This window comes from Vicia villosa, unplaced genomic scaffold, assembly GCF_029867415.1.
Source record: "Vicia villosa cultivar HV-30 ecotype Madison, WI unplaced genomic scaffold, Vvil1.0 ctg.003781F_1_1, whole genome shotgun sequence".
NCBI lineage: Eukaryota > Viridiplantae > Streptophyta > Magnoliopsida > Fabales > Fabaceae > Vicia > Vicia villosa.
In genome coordinates, this window is record NW_026706298.1 from 167,298 (window position 1) to 188,804 (window position 21,507).

At 32.4% G+C, this 21,507-nt stretch overlaps 1 protein-coding gene across 1 annotated transcript; it reads left to right on the forward strand.

The window, feature by feature from the left end:
• Positions 1-7,392: 7,392 nt before the first annotated feature.
• Positions 7,393-7,864, forward strand: LOC131641493 (uncharacterized). The gene is made up of 2 exons (XM_058911796.1): positions 7,393-7,749; positions 7,832-7,864. Exons 1-2 carry the CDS (start codon positions 7,393-7,395, stop codon positions 7,862-7,864), a joined length of 390 nt encoding a protein of 129 aa, XP_058767779.1.
• Positions 7,865-21,507: the final 13,643 nt, after the last annotated feature.

Below are 21,507 nucleotides of genomic sequence, written 5' to 3' on the forward strand. Positions count from 1 at the left end.
ATTGCAGACCTTAATTGAGGAACGAAAATGGTATATCGGTAATTCACAAATAATATTTTTGTAAAATAATTTTTATTTTTATTTTTCATATAAAATTAATTATATTTTTTAATATGTGAAAATAGCATATAATAAAAAATTGAGAGAGCATTGTTTGAGAAATAAAAAAAGATGACTAGTATAAAAATGATATATTACTTTGTCAAATATTTTGATGATTTTTAAGTTGAAGTTAAAAAATATGTTTCAAAAATATAGAAATTAAAAAAAATTAAAATTTAATTAGAATGCACTGACATTGTAAAGAAACTTTACATCGTCTTGTTGAAAGTATTTGACTTTTATTTTAATTTTTTTAAAAATAATATAATGGAGTGGTTGTGATGCATTGATAGTGTAAAAAATTGCACACTATTAAACTTTTATAAAATTATTATAAAAATAATATTTTCATTAGTGGTGGCGAGAATAGCTTCAAATGCAACCATACTTTCCATACTAGCCAAGGTAGCATCCTTTTGCATCAGAAACTTAATAGTTAACCTAAGAATTTCTCCTTTAGTCATAAGGTGAGCTTCAATCACCGCTTTCCTCAAGTGCAGAACATCACCAATAACATGAATTTTGGGAATCTCCTCCAAAAAATTGAAAGGTATCTGATCTGAGACAAGTAACCATATCTGATAAGAATACTCCTCTAAGATGGTTGCAAGCTAATAGTCAAGAAAAGTGAAACACCGATACGTCGAATCATAGAACTATACCAGAGTCTCCAAAATCCCATATTCAACATCAGTGTTCAGCGATGTCAGAAGTCTTCCATAACGTCTTTGAAATTAAAAGGACTAGCCACCAAAGATTCTAGCTTTCTCAACTCTGTCAACTCAGGGCGTTTGAAATGAAATTGACAAATGTTTCTCCTTCCAGAATCAATGTCAAATTACCTGCGATATTTGCAAGTAAAGTTCCTAAGTACCTTGAAAACTAGGGAAAAAGATTTCATGAATGCATGAATGTATGATTATGCTACAGTCACAAACAAGATGGGTTCAAAGGTTCGAGATCACAAGCATTGAGTCAGGTGGACAGGTTAACAACCATCTCACAAGGTGTGTACTAGAGTCTTGGATAACCTGCACAGTAACCGGGTTCTAAGAAAGTTCTCAAAGTCACGGATCCATCTTACATATATTACCGGTTTAGTGACTAATCACAAACCAATAATATTTCTCAGAGAACCTCATATGAGTGTAGTATCGTGTATGAACCAAATTAGGCTTGCGCCTAGATGGTCAACACATTATGTCCTAAAAGGCCAAAAGGGGTTACAAATGTTCTAAAGGTCTCTCGGAATCATAGGCTCCTAGCTCGAAAGTAATAACGCCAGTATGACTGCTCGTAAGACATCAATCACTTTCTAAGGGGTCTCATCTGAGTAGATGATCTCAAGTCAACCAAACGAGGCATGCACCTAGAAAATCAAACAAGACTATACCACCGCCTTAATCTTAAGTGCACTCAAGTCCAGGTAGAGGACTTTTCCTCACTACACAGAGATCATCAAGCACCCAAAAAGCAAACAAAAAAACAAATAATAAGGAATAACATAAACTCAGATAAACAAATTAGGCTTAACCCGCTTAGGATGTGAATTGTACCCAGCAGAGTCGCCAAGCTATCGCGGCGAAAACATTGAGATTAAGCTATTGATTAACTTAACTTGCATAGCAAGAGTCACCGCTAGACTTTATTGTTTCCAAAGGAAAGAGATAATATCAATAAAATACAACAAAAGAAAAGATCTAGATATAAGGGTTGGTTATGCAATGGGGAGGTATTAACACCCCTCACATTTGTGGTACTCCACATGAACCTTTTGAAAATCTGCATTTTTAGGCTAAAGCGACATGCTTGTAAAAAGATTGAGGTGATAAGAAAAGAAATGTTTTTTATTATTTTTTGTGTGCTCGGCAAGACGTTGCATCATGTGCCTACATACCCCTTTTATGCAATAGAGAAGTCAGAGCATTTGTAGTCATGCTAAAAAAGAACCACAAAAGTTTGTTTGTTTGATTTTAATAGAACATACATTTTTTCGTCTTTCAGTGGAAAAGACTATTTGTCATCCACAAGTATGAGGAAATGTGTATTTGCATCATCTTGATATGGAGAAATTTACTTGGACTTTCTCACAAGCATGTCTCAACATTCTGGTGGAAAATATCAACAACTTCATCATCAACTCTTAGGGGCTTAGGGTTTGTATCACTTCAAAAATTGACTAATGCTTTCCTTTCTTAAATGGTTTTAAAAGAAAAAGTGCACAGAGGGCACAAAAATAAAGTTTGATGAGTTTTGTTCTTTTTAAAATTTTTAAAGTGTTTGAATATGCTTAAGTGTTTTAGCATTTATTTAAGAAAAATATCTTAAAGCAAGCAAGCAAAGCATATGATCATAAAAATCCGACAACCTCAGATGAAATCCAAGTATCAGATGAACCAAGACCGCAAAGCATCAGATGAACATTAAGATTACAAAACATCAGATGAACATTAAGATTACAAAACATCAGATGAAGTCCCAAGTTTCCATGCCAAGATCAAAAGTTTGTCAGACTAAGGCCAAGTCTTGTTTTGAAAGTCCAAGGTCCAAATGAATTCTCAAGGTCTCACATACAACAAACTCCAAGCAAGGGAAATACTATCCTAAGTCCAAAAGTCCAAGATATAAGCATGGGATAGTAACATTAAGTCCACACAATTATTAAGCCCATTTTTTTAGGATTTGGCCATTTTTAGATGTTTTTGGTCTTTTTATAAGAAAACAGAAAACAATAAAGACAATAAGCATAAACATAATGACAAGTAATAAATAACATGAATGTAAATGGCATAATGTAAAGAGCATTAAAGTAAAGGTGCATAAAAGTAAAGTTAGCACAATTATAAGTCAAGTTAGTATTAATGATGGAATCAACCAAATGGGAGAAATTTAGCGCTATGTTAAGAGATCGTAAGTGTATTTATGTAGAAGTATCACCTATACAAGGTCGTCAATAGCAATTTATGTGTCATACATGTTAGAAAAATGATAAGAATCATTCTCTTAAAACATCTTACACAAGTCAAAACAAAAGAAAAAGAAGAAAGAGATGAAGAAATAGAAAGTTGATCAACCAAATTGGAAACACCAAGGGGTCATTCATCATCAAGTTCACTCACTTTTTTTAATGCCACAATGAGATAAACCTATCACCAATCCAAAGTATCAAAAATGATCCAAATGATCAATTAATGATAAGTTTGAAATGATAAAGGTTCATACAATCAAAGCATAATCTAAAAGACTTTTCAAATTAATGAAGCATTAATCACCTTAACATGATTCAAGTCAACAGAAAGTCAAACCAAAAAGATGAAGAAACGCATTAAAAACAGTTTAAAAAGATTTAAAAGGGTTTTAAATGGAAAATAAAAGAGAAAATGCAAAAAATGCATCAAATCATCAAATAAATGTCCAAGAAAATTTGAGAAAGTAAAAAATATTCCACAAAAATTGGTCTCAAATGTTGGACTAAAAAAAGTTTGAAAATGATTAAAATAAAATTGTTTAAAATAAATTAAAATAAAATTTAAAGAAAATAACAAAAAAATGCTAAAAATCATTTGTAAATTTTGAAAAAAAAAACATATGTGGCAGCAAATAATTTTATGAATTATGAAAAGACGAAGGGATTAAAAAAGTTTTAGGAGCTATTTTTACTGAATTAAAATAGAAAAAAGAAAATTAAAATTCAACGGATAGCTAGGTGCCAGTGCACTATTGGTTGGAATTCAAATTTGGCACCAAAATGTGCGAAGCTCAGCTTCGTCTTCAACCTCTAGCCAAAATTACAGATCCTTGAACTCTGAGAATCAAGCTCAAACACCTCAACTCAAGCTTCTACTCATGTCATCGTTCTCATCTCTCTTCATCAGAGCCATTGATTCACTCTGAGTAGAGAGAATGTGGAAAAATTAAATACACAGAAAATCTAGAAGCTTCAAAGTAAAATTAAATATTGTAGGTGATGAATAAATTCCAAGTGAGTGAGGGCTTTCACTCTAAAAATCAAGAAGAAGAGAGTGGTAACTTGCTTGTTGTGAAATGGAAGTTGTATCTATCTTTTCAAAGTGGAGGCTCAAGGTTTGAAAATGGTGAAATGGAGTTGGTGCTTGCAAGGTGTTTCAGACTTCTGTATTAGTTCAAACAACTTCAGATGATGACGATGAAGGTTTCTGGGTGGTGATTTGAAGTTAAAACAAGCTGAAATTGAAGAACCAACTTCTATTTTTTTTGGAGTATCTGGTTGAGATTTCTGCAGAGTTTCAGGGGCTATTCAAGTTTGAAAATGAAGGGAAAATGATGCTTTATTTATAGGAAAGTGAACGAGTTCAAGGTACGTCTGAAATTAGATCCCAAATGTGTGAAATGATTCTAGAAAATTCTGATTTTGCAAGTGTGAGAATGAGGCATGAAATGTTTGATTTTTGAGGAACTACATGTCGTTTTACACTTAGTGGGATGCGTTTGATCAAGCTAAAGGAGTTTTCACATGTGAGACTGGCCCCAAGTTAATTTTCACGCATTTTCAATTTCAGGTCATCTACGAAAATGCAGAGTTTAGGTCACTGTGTGCATTATCTGATTTTTCTTGAGTTATATGGTGGTCGGCTTCTGAGTGAGAGACTTACTAAAATGCTCATATCTCTGTGAGCGTGCCTCTTTCTTTGGCATCTTGAGACCTTTTTTCCATATTGCTCTCTTCATCTTTGATGTAACATTCAGCCCAGTTCATCACCCCATCCATACTGGCGGCTGACTTCTGAGCGAGAGACTAACTAAAATGGCCGACCTTCAAGCCGTTTTGGAAGGCTCCCACAAACATTTCTTGATAAGGCTCTGAATACCGTTGAATCAACTATTTAGCAAGAAAAACGTGATTATGATGGTCTTGAGGTTTATTATAATGGTACTAGGGGTTGAAATTAAACTATGGAATAACTTGTAAAGTTCAAAATAAAAAATAACACGAGCAAGGGAAATAGCTGCAATAGCTAAAAAAAAATAACTAGACAAATATCACTAAGCATGTGGAGACAAATATAGTTTGACATTCGCTTTTAAGAATGTGGAAAATACACATTTAGATGCAAAAATTCAATAGCCTCAATTAATCCATTAATGTCATTGAAGAATGATATCCATTAATAGTATGTGTTATTATCACAAGATAAAATCATCCAAATAATATAAAAAAAGATTGATTTTTAATGATGAGACCATGTCAACGATTGAAATTTCAATGTCCTTGTTGATAAAATCGTTATCTGAAAATCTTTTAGTTGTAGTTCTTCTGATATTTGAGTAAATGAGTTGGTCTAAAAATTGAAAAGCTATAAAACAAAATTGAGACATATAGTCAGAGCTTTTCAAGTTTTATGCCAACCCAATTATTCACGGTCAAAATAACTCAAACCAAAAGATTCTCGAATAATGATTTTATCAACAAAGACATACCTCTAGTTATATATTTTCCTATGGAAATATTCATTATTTAAAAGAGAATTCCAAAATGCTTTTTTCTCCACGTGATTTGTAAATTTGTATGAATCAAACTTCTATGGTTAAAGGAAACCATTTTAATGTCTTATGTGCAGAGAAAGATGGTTCTGATCCTATGTTGTTAATTCAATATCTTGATTTTGGAAATTCATTGTTAATCTTGTGTAATCAGATTCTTTACATAATATTGTATTATCTTGACCTTTTTCTAGGCTAATCATATTAGCAACAATGCTACATCTCATATAAATGTTACGTCATTTCTAACCATTGCTTGCATTCTAAGTAATTCATAGTATGAGATTTTATCCATTAACAACATATTTAATTTTTAATAATGCACTAATACTAGATAAATCTTAAAAGTTACTCCATTAATAAACATGTAAATTACGCGGTTAGCATTAATTAAAACACATTGGGATAATTACTAACTTGGAAGATAGTAATATAGTTCCTCGTCCAATTTCATTTTGATTGATTGGAGTATCTGCTTTGGGCTTCTCCACCCTCTCGTATCTATACATCTCAACACACACAAAAAAATCAATGTATAATAATGTAATATTATATATTGATTTATAAAAAATCAATGTATAATTATGCTATATTATACAAAAAAATAAATAAAGAATCATGTAAAAAGAGACAAACAACATTGATTAAGATTCCATCACCATACACATACCTACCTACGCATCAAACCAACATTGATTAATATTGCAGGCGATAGTACTTGATCCAGATCTGGTTTTGATGATGGAAATGGAATGGTTGCAATTTATAATGATGCTATTTTTTTTATTATCACAATTTCTTACCGTTTGCTTTTATATTTCAGCTATAAATACGGAGGTAATTCTTGATTTATAATTGCGTCATCTATGGCTATGAATTATTCAATGACTCACCGGTTGCCATTTCAAACATACTTGTATTACACTTTATTTTATTATTAGGAATAAACACACTTATAATATAAAAACATTTATTAAAAATTTAATTTAAACAACTAAAGAAGATTAAGGGTGTATATTTGTTTAAAGATTACAAAAACTATTCTTGGGAATATGACAATAGGAATGTAATATTCTCATATTTGATTAAGGTTTTAATAACTTATTCTAAAAAAAAATTATTTTTTAAAAAATTTTATTTTCACGTAATTTTTCAATTCTTATTCTAAGACATAAAGCGTGGAAATAAATATTCACATGAAAATTCTTGCAATTTTTTTTGACAGGAGAATTTTTCAAACCAACCCTATATGACAGGGGTGAAAATATGTATTAACCCTTGAATATTCAGAGCAGCCTGAAATTTGTATTAACCCTTAATTGCACTTTTGGTCCCCCTAGTTTCAGCCGCTTAAACTTATAGTCCCCCCAGTTTAAAACCCAGGATTCATGCCCTCAAAGTTTTAATCTGTTGAAATTTTTGAGGCCCCCCTCCATTTGGCAGTATTTTTAATGACATGGCATGGAAATAACCTGCCACATGGGTAATGATTTAATGATGAATGACATGGAAAACATTGACTATTTAAAATATTTTCTTATTATCTATAAAATAAACTTAATTTTGAAAATGTATTAAGTAATCAAATTTAATTGGACAATATATTTTTAATTCATGTAATTGGTAACATAAGAATCCAATTTTGCCCTAATCCCTTTTCATTCTGTTCAACATCTCCTTCGTTTCTCCTTCATTTTGTTCGTCATCTCCCTCATATGTCATTTCTCCTTCATTTCCCCCTCATCTCCTTCATCCTTCGTCAACCTTGCAATGTCTCAAAACTCTGTGTCATTCGATAGCTACAGAAGTCACAGAATGAAACAGGAATGTCATTGCGGTCTCGATGCTCCATTGATGACGGCCTGGACTGATACAAACCCAGGACGTCGCTTTTTCGGTTGTGGGATGTACAAGGTTCAAGGTTTCAAGAAGTGCAGTAACTTTGTTTGGCTTGATGAGGAAATGAACCCTAGGGCAAAAGAAGTAATTTCTAGCTTAATGCAAAAGTTGAATGAAGAAAAGCAGAGGGTTAAGGATTCAGTCGCAAAAGAAGAAGAATTGAAGATGAAGATGAAACTGATAAAGAAACAGTTGAATTTTAATTGGGTCATGACCATTGTTGTGCTGGTATCTTTAGTTGCAACAATAATCATGAAATGAAGCTGTTAGTATAATGGTTGTTTAGGTCTAATTTGTTGTCTTTGTTTAGGTTCAATTTATGTATAAGTTTAAGGATGTTTAGGTTCAATTTATGTTAACAGTTTATTATTGTAATTGTATGGTTTTGGTTGGTGTTGTCAACCTTGTAATTTGTTGTAACAGTTTATCAATCAATGAAGTTGCTTGGTGTTGTCAAAATGTTACCAAAGTGTAATCAAATTTAGGCAAATTGAACCAAACTAATAACAACCAATCATCAGTTTATTGAACCAAACTGATAACAGTTTATTGGTGTTGGTCAACATGTTACCAAATTTAACCAAACTGATAACAACATGTTACCAACATGTTACCAACATGCTACCAAGATGTTACCAAATTTTGACATCATCTATTTACAAATTGAAATAACAGTGCATCAGTTAACAAAATCTAACCAAAGTGTAATCAAATTTAACCAACAAGTCATATTTATAGCAGTAAGTTATAAAATTACTTGCATATATGAAATTATCCAAATGATGACCATTACATAAGTGGTTGAGTAGCAGCAAATTTCAAACATAGGATTACAAAATATTGTTTGACAGCCATGCTGTTTTCATACTGAGATCCAAACAGCTTTACCATATTGTTTGGCAATGATGACTAATCACTACAAAATACCCAAAATATCATATTGTTTTACAATCACAACAAACTTTCACACTAATGCAACATTGTTACATTCAAAAAGAAAGGCATCATTGCCTCCTAATCCTGAGTTGGTTGAGGTGCCTGAGATCCTTGACCAATCTCAACTGGTTTTTCTTTTCCCTTACTCTTCTTTGCCTTATTGGTTGTCTTAGCTTTCTTTGCCTTGTTGCCCCCTTTAGGTATCTGCCTATCAGCTGCCCTCTTTCCCTTACAGCTCCTCTTGTTGTGTCCAGCTTGTCCACATTTGTTGCAAGTGACAGTTCCAAACTTCTTAGGAAGAACAAAGGGATTCTTTGGCTCATCAGATGTTTTGTTCCTCATCTTCTTAGGGCGGCCAATTGCCCTTCTCATGACAGGAGGAGACATTGGCAAATGGTCAACATTGTTCCAAAGTTGTGGTCCATTATTTGGAAACACAATGTTAGCATAGCACTTTCCAAATGTAAGCTTGCTGCAAAACAGAATGTGTGTCATAAATCTAACATAAAGAAAACTTAATGTTGTAGAATTCAAGAAATACCTATAATATGGAGACACATATCCTTCAGGTTTTTTCCTAATGCTCCAAATGCAAGAGATAACATGACTGCATGGGATTCCAGACAACTCCCATTTTCTGCAGCTGCATGATTCATTTTTCAGATTGACACAGTAAGTCTCAACTCCATTGGTAACTCCAAAGATGGATAAGTCATCATCACCATGCCAAGAAGGGGTCCAGTTTTGTGCCTCCTGTTTGTTCTTCTCTATGAGCAATTGGATCCTAGGACATATAACACCCTCATAGTCTTGTAAAAGTGTCTTCTGTTTAGTTATCCTCTTTGTGATATAATGCTTGATTCCTTCCAAAAGTGTTATGATTGGCTTGTCTCGATGCTCTAAAATTGCCCTATTAAATGCCTCACACATGTTATTAACCTGAATATCACACTTTGAAAATGTCTTGAAATGAGATCTTGACCAATATTTAGCAGGAATGTCAGCCATGTCCTTCCATGCATCTGGCTTTAGAAGCTTCAACTTCTCCATTGCTCTTTCAAACATAGGAACACAAGTAGCTCTAGCTGCTGCCCACATGGCCTGTTTAAGCACCAATCCAGAATGTTTCTTCTTCCAATTACCATAAAGGTGTTTGACACACATTCTTTGCTCCACATTGTCACCTAATTCTTGGATAGCAGGAACCAAACCCTACAACAAAAACCACATAACAGTTGTATATTAATATATAAGTGAATATTAAAATAATTACATTTAGAGTTTAGTATTACCTTCTGTTGGTCAGAAATAAAGCCATAGCACCTTTCATTGAATGCTCCTAAATCTTCTAGTAGTAGATGCAAGAACCACTGCCATGAGTCTTTGGTTTCAGCCTCAACAACAGCATAAGCTATTGGATATATTTGGTTGTTTCCATCTCTGCCTACAGCTGACATCAGTTGGCCCCCATAATCACCCTTAAGAAAACATGCATCCAATCCAATGATAGGTCTACAGTAGGTGGCAAATCCTGACTTGCAGGCATCCAAACAAATGTAGATTCTCTCAAATGCTGGATTGCCATTGTTCTCTGCACATTTAATAACCACAGTACTCTTGGGATTGGACCTCAACAACTCCTCTCCATAGCTTCTCAAGTGTCTGAATTGATCTATACCAGCACCTTGTATCATTTCCAAAGCCTTTCTTTTAGCCCTATATGCTTGATCTGTAGTTATCTTTGAACCCCATCTCTGAAGAGTTTCAGCAACTAGACCAGCTGGCTTCATGTATGGACTGTGCCTTAGCAATTGTGTAAACCTAATTGCAAGCCACTGGGTCTTGGCATTCCTGTTGTCAGCAGTTCTAAAACAAGTATGGTCACTCACATAGCTAACAACCTGCCAATAATTCTGCCCATTCCTCATGCTGAACCTTAAGTGAAACTTGCAGCCTTCCATACACTTAACTACAATCCTTTTAGAATCATTTTTCTTGATATACACATTCTTTTGATTTTCCATTCCATACTCTTTCACTGCATCTCTAATTGTATCCTTGTCTGTAAACATCATTCCTAGCTGGAATGCACATCCCCCACCACTTTTGAAAACTGGATTCCTTGGCTCATCTCCTTCATCCTCACTACCATGGGGTGTGTATAAGTGATCCTCATCCTCTTCATTCTCATCCTGTTGTGGCGTGTTTACATCACTTATTTCTTCCTGACCTAAGGTTTCTGGGGGAAGAACTGAGGTCCAATTCACATCCTCATAGCCTTCACTATCCTCACAGTAGTCACTATCTTCACTGAGGTCATCATCATGTTCAGGTTGAGGGACATTGTCTTCAGTAGGGTCAGAATGATGTTCATTAGGTTGAGGTACATTTGGTTGAGGTTCATCAGGATCAACTTCATCAGGTTGAGGTTCATTAGGTTGAGGTTCATCAGGATCAACTTCATCAGGTTGAGGTTCATTAGGTTGAGGTACATCAGGATCAACTTCATCAGGTTGAGGTTCATTAGGTTGAGGTACATTGGGTTGAGGGACATTGTCCTCAACCGGTTCCTCAGTAGGTTCATCAGTAGGTTGGGTCTCAAAATGATAAGGGACATTGTCAGGTTGGGTCTCAAAATGATGAGGGACATTGTCAGCAGGTTCATGGTCAGCAGGTTCATGGTCATTGTCTACAAACTCAGCATGTGTATGGACACCCACAAACTCAGTAGGTTCCTTAGCAGGTTCAGGTTCATTAGAAACATTAACAGACTTCACACCTATCACTTGTACATCATCATCATCATCTATAATTTTACCTAGCTCACTTGGGTCAACATATTCAGGTGGATCCGATACCTTATGTTCCACATAAATATCAATCAGCTCATGACCTTCGACATCTTTAGCAAACTGCAAGATATCACTGTCAGTGTTCAAACTCCTTAGACCACGAGTAAAGCTATAATTGGGGTGCCTATACCACAGATTAGCAATGTCAACATAACCCTGTGCCCTAATCACTTGTCTCATTTCCACGACAGACATATAGTCAACATCAAACTTCCATCCAAATTCAGTAACCTCACCACCTACGTACAAATTAACAGGTTCATTTACAAACATACCCCTATGGTGCATCTTTAACCTAACTTTTATCTCTTGGGATGGCCTGAAATTAACAATATTCAAATGCAAAGTTAAAACTGGTGGACCACACAAGCCTATGGAAACTACTATAATAAGCGACAATAGCAGAACATGGTGGACCACACAAACCAATGGAAACTACTATAGTAATAGACAATAACATAAAACCAGTGGACCACACGAAACTATAAATACTGACTATCACCATATTCAAAGAAGGCAAAAAAACATACCTAAAGCAAAAGCGTTCTTCCTTAGTCGCCATTGTTCTTCTGGAGATTCTTCAGCTATTAACACCAGCTAGCAATGCGAAGACTATGGCGTTTAGAGAAGACAATACCACCACCAACCTACGCACTGTGTAACAATGGATGAGACGAAGGAGCTGAAGGGGCTTTTTGGATTTTGACGAACAGAATGAACACTTTAGGGATTAGGGCAAAATTGGATTCTTATGTTACCAATTAAATGAATTAAAAATATATTGTCCAATTAAATTTGATTACTGAATACATTTTCAAAATTAAGTTTATTTTATAGATAATAAGAAAATATTTTAAATAGTCAATGTTTTCCATGTCATTCATCATTAAATCATTACCCATGTGGCAGGTTATTTCCATGCCATGTCATTAAAAATACTGCCAAATGGAGGGGGGCTTCAAAAATTTCAACAGATTAAAACTTTGAGGGCATGAATCCTGGGTTTTAAACTGGGGGGACTAAAAATTTAAGAGGCTGAAACTAGGGGGACCAAAAGTGCAATTAAGCCTAAATAAAAAATACAAGCATACTCACATGCATAGTGACATTGTGAATCTGGCACACGAATTGAGGTGGCAATAACTCGGCATGTGCTCGTCGATTTTGTGGTTCGTTGTGGCAGATACCTGAAATCAATATAAATGCTTAGCTCAATGTACATTCACAAAATCTATTCAATTGTTTCCAAAACAAAGTTTGCACGAAACATTGCATTATTGTCTATGGTGTGCAAATTGAAACAATCTGGAATAAATAATGGTAGGGATTAAAAATAGACCAGTTTCCAGCTACAAGTTTGGAGGATGAAGAAGAACTATCTTACATCCATTTTGAAGGTTAATCATATTCCACCAGTTTTTCTACAATCACAATATTAACAGTTAACTTAAACAAAGAAAAATTTCAAGCATATAAAAATATTATTTAAATTTAGAACTCTCAAGAAAAACCAACTTACCATAAGAGAGAACCATGACCATGTCATTATCGACAGTTGGAATTCTGTGAGACACAGTTTTGATTGTACATTCTGCAAATTCTTGTCTGATTATTTTTTGTAGAATAATAACATATGTGTTAGAGTTAATAGAGGAAGTAGCTTCATCCAAAACTAGAATTCTATTTATTTTTAGAAGGACCCTTCCAAGGAAGAACAATTGTCTTTGGCTCCAATTTTCACCTTCATTACTCATTGTTGAATTAATCAAAATCTTGATCAAAAGTTGTGTACGATTGTTTTATTATATGGCAATGAAGTCAAGAGTTAATCCTTGTTTAATTAGTCTAATGGATCCAAGTTGGTTCTAGCAATACTCTGGAAAATAATTGGTTCTTGAGGAATGATACTTAACTTCATTTTAAATTTTTTAAGGCCAATTAAGCATATGATAAGTCCATCTATAAGAATTTCACCAATTGTAGGCTCCACCAAACGAAGTATGGTTTTACCACTCTAAGTTCTTCCCACAACTCCTACTCTCCTTTTTTTGAAAATGCATGTGATTCCATTTAGTACTAATAGAGCATTTGGATAATATATATTTTTTAATAGAAAAATCTATTAGAAGGGAGCATTTGGATAATATCTAATATGAAAAAAAAAAGGGATATTATCATTTTTGCCCCTTGCCATATAGCTTTTAATTCCTTACCACCAATGCAGTTACCACTAGGCCATATGAATTTACTTGTAATGTTTACACATAATGCACATATTATTATCACTTTGTTATCACTTAATTATAAATTTTACTTTAATTATATAATAAACTGAAATTAATTATATATAAAATAATTAAACCGAAATAATATATATAAAATAAACTGAAACTAATTGAAATAATTTAAATATATTAATTTAAATAATTAAAATATATATATATATATATATATATATATATATATATATATATATATATATATATATATATATATATATATATATATATATATATATATATATCGAAACTAATATAAACTTAAATTATAAATTATTCTCTTAAATATATAATTTTATTCTAATAAATAAAGTGAAACTATTATTAAGCACTCCTCTCCACTCAAATGCTTAGCCCTTTACCACTACACTATAACAATTGGTTTGTTAATATTTCACATGATATTTATATGTAGTTAACATTGTCAATACATAGTATTTCACATGTTCTCTTTAAAAATATTTAGAAATTAATGTTTTAAATACATTTGAAAAATTAATATTTTAATTATTTTAATATTAACAACTATTAGATTTATTTTAATTAATTTCCGATTTTAATGTTTTGTTTTAAGTGCTTTTTATATAATATAGCATATAATAATAAACTGAAATTAATTAATAATATATAGTATAATTTGGATAAATAAACTGGAATTAATTTTTCATATTATTTCAAAATACATACTATAGTTTATTATTTAAGTTTATTTCTAAATTTATCTTAATTTATTCTTACATATCATTTTAAAAATAATTGTACATCAAAACACATTTTAATAGTATATATTATAATAAAAAAAGCACTTAAAACTGGAAATTAATTAAAATAAATTTAATAATTCTTAATATTAAAATAATTAAAATATTAATTATTCAAATGTATTTAAACTACAAGGCAAATTAATTCAATGTATTGACATGTTTACTACATATAATTATCATGTGTAATATTAACAAGACAATTGTCATAGTGTAGTGGTCAAAGCTCTAGCAATTGATTGGAGGTGGGTTCAAGTCCATGTGAAGCAAAATTTTTAAAATTTTATATGTTTTGAATTTTAATAATATTAAAATAAATAAAATATTACGTTAAAATAAATAAAAAATAAAATAATATATTATGTTCAATAAAAAATAAATAAAATAAAGATATAAAAAATAAATATAAAATAAAATAAATATTACGTGGAATTAAAAATAATAAAAAATATAATTCCACGTCAGCATATTTGAATTTTAAAAATTTAAAAAAAGTAAAAGAGTTACACAATCAGCATGCCACATATGCAAATGACATGTGCCATTTGCTCGCGAGTTCTAAAACGAACGAATCTTCGTTTGGCAAGGTTAGTTTTACAAAAAAAAAAATTACAGGAGGTAAACCAAAAGTCGCCTATAGCAGGGGGCAAAAATGATAATAACCCAAAAAAGAATAATGATCATTGGTTCATCAAACTCTCCAAAAGTGATATAAATAATGAATAGTCATTTTGGTCCATATGCTTATGAGAGGTTATCAATACATCTATGAACCAATCTAACCGACAAAAGACTCATTCGAAGATCAAACTGATTAATGAAAAACAAATTTTGGTATTAGCTTTTAAACAATGTATAGCTCCACCAAAAAATACACAGTTAGAAGCCAAAATTCAATAGTCCCAATTAATCCATTAATGTCATTAAAAAATGGTATAGGCCTTAATATTAATTACAATTGTTATTATCCCAAGACAAAATCTCCAAAACAATCTAAAAAGGTTAATTTTTAATGGAGAGATCATACAAGGGATTGAAATTTCAATGTCATAATTGATAAAATCCTTATCCAAAAAATCTTTAATAGTGATTTTATCAACAAAGACATTAAAATTCAAATCCCTTGCAAGGTCACTCCATTAAAAACTTTAGATTGGTTTGGAGATCTAGTTTTGTGATGATAACAACTGTAATATTAATGATCATACCATTCTTCAATGATATTGATGAATTAATAGGAGTTATTGGATTTTGATCTCTAATAATGTATATTCCTATGAAAATATACATTATTTAAAAGAGAAAATAGAATACGTAATATGGAAGAAAAGAAAAAAAAAAAGAGAAATTTAAAAATGTGATAAGGAAACAAGTAGAAATAATTCATGAAATTACTGTGTTTGTTTAAACACTGATACACTAAAAGTTGTTTGTATATAATATGTGGTGGAATAACATGTGCAGACACAACAAAAGAAGTAACCTTTTTGTGTAGGTTCTGCTGTAAAAAATGAACACCTCTCGGATCATCCTTGTGGCGATGGTGGTTGAAGTTGTTTGTGGCGATGGTGGTTGAAGTTGTTTGTGGCTCAGTTCATAACGTGGTGGCAATTTATAATGCTGCTACATTTTTATTGTAACAGTTTGATTTATATTTCAGCTATAGATACGAAGGTAATTGTTGACTTATTAATAGCCTTATGAATTATTCAATCAATTTCATTCGTTTTTAACTACTCGACGCTTACAAATTGTAACACCATTTCAAACTTACTGTTATTAATTAAAAAATATTGCCAAAATAACTTCCCATTTTAAATTCATTAGAATTAGTCAAATGTAGCTTCTCTTTTCAATTTTTTATTGATTTTTTAAAATTTTTAAAATTCTTTTTTTTTCGTTTAAATTTTTAAAATTCTTTTAATAAATAAATTGTAATTCTTATATTATTTTATTTAGTTCTTTATTTATTAAATATTATGTTACACTCATACTATTTTATTTTATTATTTATTTAGTAAATATTATTATGAAAATAATAATAATTATTATTATCATTATTATAAAAAAAAATTATATTTTATTAATATCTTGTTAATTAAAGTTGTTAAATCTCTTAGATACTTTTTGGCGCAAAAATGTAGGATAATTTTGTAATTAAATATAAATAATACTTCATTCTATTAATTCTTTTCCCCCCTTGGCCCCCTTGACCTTCATCTTGACCACACGCTCGTGCAAATCGGCCATTTGACTTGCGCGACAAAAATAAAGTTAGCAAGGACAGGCATACAAACATATAAACAAGTTGAACACAGATCCTACCGAGAAAAAACATGGCCTTCCCCTCTATCTCGCACTAAGGATAGCTTTGGTGTTTATATGTCGAGCAGCAAGGAGGGGCTGACCATTATCAACGTATAATGGATCACCGTTGGGCAACGTGCATGTCCCCGGCACAAAACCATCAACATACGCGATGATCTTGCGATACGCCACCAAGTCGAGGTCGCTAAGGTCTTCATCACGGAAGATGTAAGATTCTGTCTCCAGCTGAAAATGGTCATACTGCCATTCCAAAAGAAACCGAGCAGAAGGCCCCCTCTTCTTCTCCCAGTCCTCTACATAGTCAACAATTTCAAACAGGTGCTCCTCGGAATCACGGGTTAGGGGTTTCACAATGAAGAACCGATCCTTGAAATGCTTGACAGAATCTTGATAGATCGCGAACAGCTTCTCCGGCTGTTTGAAGGACACTCAGCGATACTTCCCGTCGGCATCGTGCAGCCGTTGCAATTGGAAGACTTGGAGGAACAGATTTAAGGAGGGCATGACGTCCAGGTAGCCGCACACAATTTCAAAGACCCGAAGGAAGGCAATGGCATTAGGATGAAGTTGGGACGGAGGCAACTCCAGCCAGTTAAAAACATTCACTTGCAGGTGCATAAAGAGAAGCCGTAACCCAACCTTTTTAAAGGCAAACTCATACATCGCGAAGCGGCTGCCCGGATAGACCGAGCAGCCCAGGTGGTCTGGTTTTGGCGCAAAGGCCCCCCACGAAGGCCTCATGCCCAGGTCAAGATCCTCGACTACGTTGAACCCCTCTTTCATATGTGTCGAGAAACGCGAGGCTATATTCAGAGGTCTGGCTGCCACCCAATCTTCCAACCTTCTAGGTTTCACCACTTTGACATATGGAATCTCCTGATCGATGGGAGGGCCAGCAATATTCTGGTCGTCCTCTGAGACCTCGAGCACGACATCCTCTTGTGCATCGTCGGCCATTTACCTGAAAAGTAGAGGAAACAGTGAATTCGACTAATCAAATCCACCCTTCCACCACAAGTCAAGTGAAAGGGTGAGGAGGACGAGTGACACAGGAGGAATTCTGCAGTGGTTTTAAGATACTAGGAATGTGTGCGGAGAGCCTTACGGTTATCCTCGGGGGTGTAATACGGTGAACTGACTTTTTAATAATGTCGCGGTAAGCAAGAGTCGCCACCGACTTTTATTTTATCCAATTTAAAGAAAGGCTAAAAGAACAGGAAAGACCTTTTGAAAGATTTTGAGTTCGGGGGGTAAGTTATACAAAGGGAAGGTGTAAGGCACCCTTTGCATCCATGGTTATCCATGGGCTCTTAATTGCTTAGCTCACTTTGTTTGTTTGATTTGTTTGAAAAGCGGTGTGCGAATAGTAAAAGGTTTCGTTAAGGACTTTAGCTTATAAATAAGCGTAGCCTTGTTTGAAATTATTTTGAAATAGGAGGTGTGAAAAGTAAACTTTGAAGAAGAACTTTAGCTTGTAAATAAGCGTAGTCTTTTTGAAAAGTATTTGAAAATTAATGGGAAAATAGTTTGATTTTGAATTTTGAATTTGAATGGAGCAAGCAATTACTGGCAACTTACCCTAAGTTTAAAAATTTGTTCTTTTAGCTTTTCGAGGCGAAAGGATCTATCCATGCCATAAGAGGGCAGGAAGCCTTTCAATTGGATGTTTAAGGGTCATCGAGTAATCGTTCGCCATAAGACTGTCCCATGCCATAAAGAGGGCAGGTAGTCTAAGGGAAGGATATAATAGTCATTAATCTTTTTAGGCATCATGCGAGGATACCTTAGCAATTGGGACAATCATCATATAAGGCAACATCGAGGGACAAACTTGATGATGATAATGAACTTAGGGCAACATTTGTTTTGCTTTAGGTATCCTCGGAATCGAGGGACTTGACTATTTAGTACACTTAGAGGCAGCAAGGCAACAGGCAACAGAAGAGGTTACCCTAAAGGTGAGTGTGTGCAGCAATCACGTGGTTAACTTCGATTACATTTATCTTGTAATTAGGTGATCTATGTTCAGTTCATGGTTTGCACTCCCTAAATTACTAACCACGCAGTAAATATAATATAACAGTTTTAAGTGCCTTCAAGGCCAAACAATACAACCAGGGAACAGTTACATAATAATACAGGGAAGGGAACAATGAAACCAGCGGATCCCTTAATAGGGTTTGACATAAGTAATAATAAAGACAGAGTTTAGGGTTACCAACGTAGCTTTGGCAGTCTGACAAACTTTTATCTTTGATGGATGAAGGTTGATGGGCAGAGGCTAGCCTTGAGGCATGAAGCATTGACACTGACCAGATTGTGATGAATCCTAAAAGATGGGCATAAAGAAAAAGGATGCAGTGAGTGTATGGCTGACTCATTGATATTTAAAAGTAAATATTTTATAGGACAAAAATAATATTTAAAATAATAATCAAATTAGGGACTTAGCTTTTGATCTGGCGTGGCGCGTAGGCGGACGAACCCTGATGGTAACCCTGAAAAGAATTGACATGAAGAAGAGAAATGTTAGTGCATTAACTGATTTAAACGTTAATTGATTATAAACCCTAAAAAGTTTACGAACCCTAAAGGGTTATTTAAGAAAACTTATTGTGACCCAAAAGGTTTATAAGGCCTAACAATGCGTTAGTGGAGAACACCTGCCTGAAGATTTTAAGGTTTATAAATGAATCAAGGTTAACAAAAACTTTAATTATTAATTTTCAATTAATTAATTAAAAATATATACAAAAATAAATTTTTTTATTGTTTTAAAAATAATTATTGATAAAATTAAAAAACGAGTTTTCGATTAAAATAAATAACTATGAAATTATTATATATAAAAACTAATTTGGTTAAATAAATAAAAATAAATAAAAGAAAAAAATTATACTAATAATAAAAAAAGAAAGGAATATATATAAAAAATTTCATGCAATTAAAATAAAAACAAAAAAAGAAACTTAGCTCAGATTGGGTGTTGTGCGCTCTTGAGAGTACATGGTGAGAAAGTGGCCAGCAAAATTGTTTGGCCAAAACAAGGTTAATGGCCAAAGGAAGTACCTGCAAACAAGGATAGTAATAATGTTAATAATAATGATAATAATAATAATAATAATAATAATAATAATAATAATAATAATAATAATAATAATAATAATAATAAGGGTTAGTAATGATAATAGTTACAATAATAAAATAAAAAATATTATAAAATAGGTTTGACCTCATATAATCTAAATTTTCCCAAAAAATAAAGAAAGGTTCAGAAAGTTAGATTATGGCTAAAAGGGCAAAAATTCTCAAAAGTAAAAAAAAAATAATTATGATTGTAAAAACATAAATTTAAACTAAAATGTAGCAACAATGACCAAAACAATGATTAAAAAAAAACAAGCCTCATGTATCATCATTGGCCAAAAAAATTGTAATTCTAGATAAAGTATTTGAAAAAGGTTTTTTAAAAAAAGAGAGTTGAAAGAAAATGTTTCGAAACATAAAGAGGATGTCAAAAACATAAGAATTTTGATAAAAGGTGGCCTCAAGTATCATCATTAGCCAAAAACTAAAGTTAGTATAAAAACATACATCAAGGGCCTCATATGATAATCATTGGCCAAAAGGTTTTGAAAACAAAAGGTTTATTTTTAGTTTTGATAAAAAGATTTAGAAAAAGATTTTTTCTTTAAAAAAGGAAGATGAGGCCTCATACGAAATCATTGGCCAAGAACTAAGCAAAAGAAGAACAAAAGATATTGAAGAAACTTGGTGAATTGTTTTGTAGGTAGGAATTAGGAATGAAGAATAAGGTTGAAGGTGTTAAAAAAAATAAGGGTTTAGTTGTGAGAGAGTAAATTGAGAAATTTGTAATTGTTAGTTTTATTTATATATCATGAATTAGGTTAGAAAAAATAATTATAGTAAAACTATGGACCAAATCAAAGCCCAAAAATCAATTTGTTTTAATTTTAATAAAAAATTAAATCAAACTAATTTAATAAGATTGACTTGTTCTCTAAGTTATAAAAAGTGCTAAAAATAGGACAAATAAGATTAAAAACTTTTTTTTTGGATTTTTTTGAATATTTTATGATTTTTGATGATTTTTGACTAGAAAATACATAAAAGTGAAAATTTGACTATTTTAAAAAATGCATATTTAAATAGTGCGAAAATTAAAAATAAAATGATAAAAAAAAATGATTTTTTGTGATTTTTTTAATAAAAATAAAATTAAAACTATAGTTAGAAAAAAAAGAAAAAAAAGTGTTAGAAGTGGGATTTGAACCCGAGACTTTGTACTTGCAAGCCTTACCTCCTTACCAACTATGTTATATTATTTGTTTGAAATAAAAGTCAATTGGAAGTGTATGAAGCATGAGAAAGCATTTTGCTATTTATTAAAATATAAATAATTTAAGAGTAAATTATTATATTTTAAAATAGACTTTAAATTGAATATTTATAAAATTCAAGACGTCAATGTGAATGACCTCAAAATTTTATAAAAAAAATCCAATTTTAAAATAATTTGAATATTTGAATATTGTGGGCAAATTTTGGGGTATGACAGCTGCCCCTGTTCAATCTTCTTAAACCTGAAGATATAGAGTGGTTTGTGTGCCAGTCGGTATCTGAAGGTGGAAGATGATTGAACACTAGAATACCAAGAAATTTGCCCTAGCTGAAGTAGGGACTTTTGTCGGAGATGGGCTTGAAGATGCCATCCAGGTGTTTGAAGTGTTTGAGAAGTGTTGTTTGTGTTTTGATCGTGTCATTACCGTTCGTAGTAGATGAATTAGATCTTTGAGAGTTTGATCGTGT

Bases quoted from the DNA above. Each gene is read 5' to 3' on its own strand.
- LOC131641493 (XM_058911796.1), top strand. From the start codon at position 7,393: ATGTCTCAAAACTCTGTGTCATTCGATAGCTACAGAAGTCACAGAATG. The intron at 7,750-7,831 runs GTATCTTTAGTT...GTCTTTGTTTAG, and splicing joins TCATGACCATTGTTGTGCTG to GTTCAATTTATGTATAAGTT.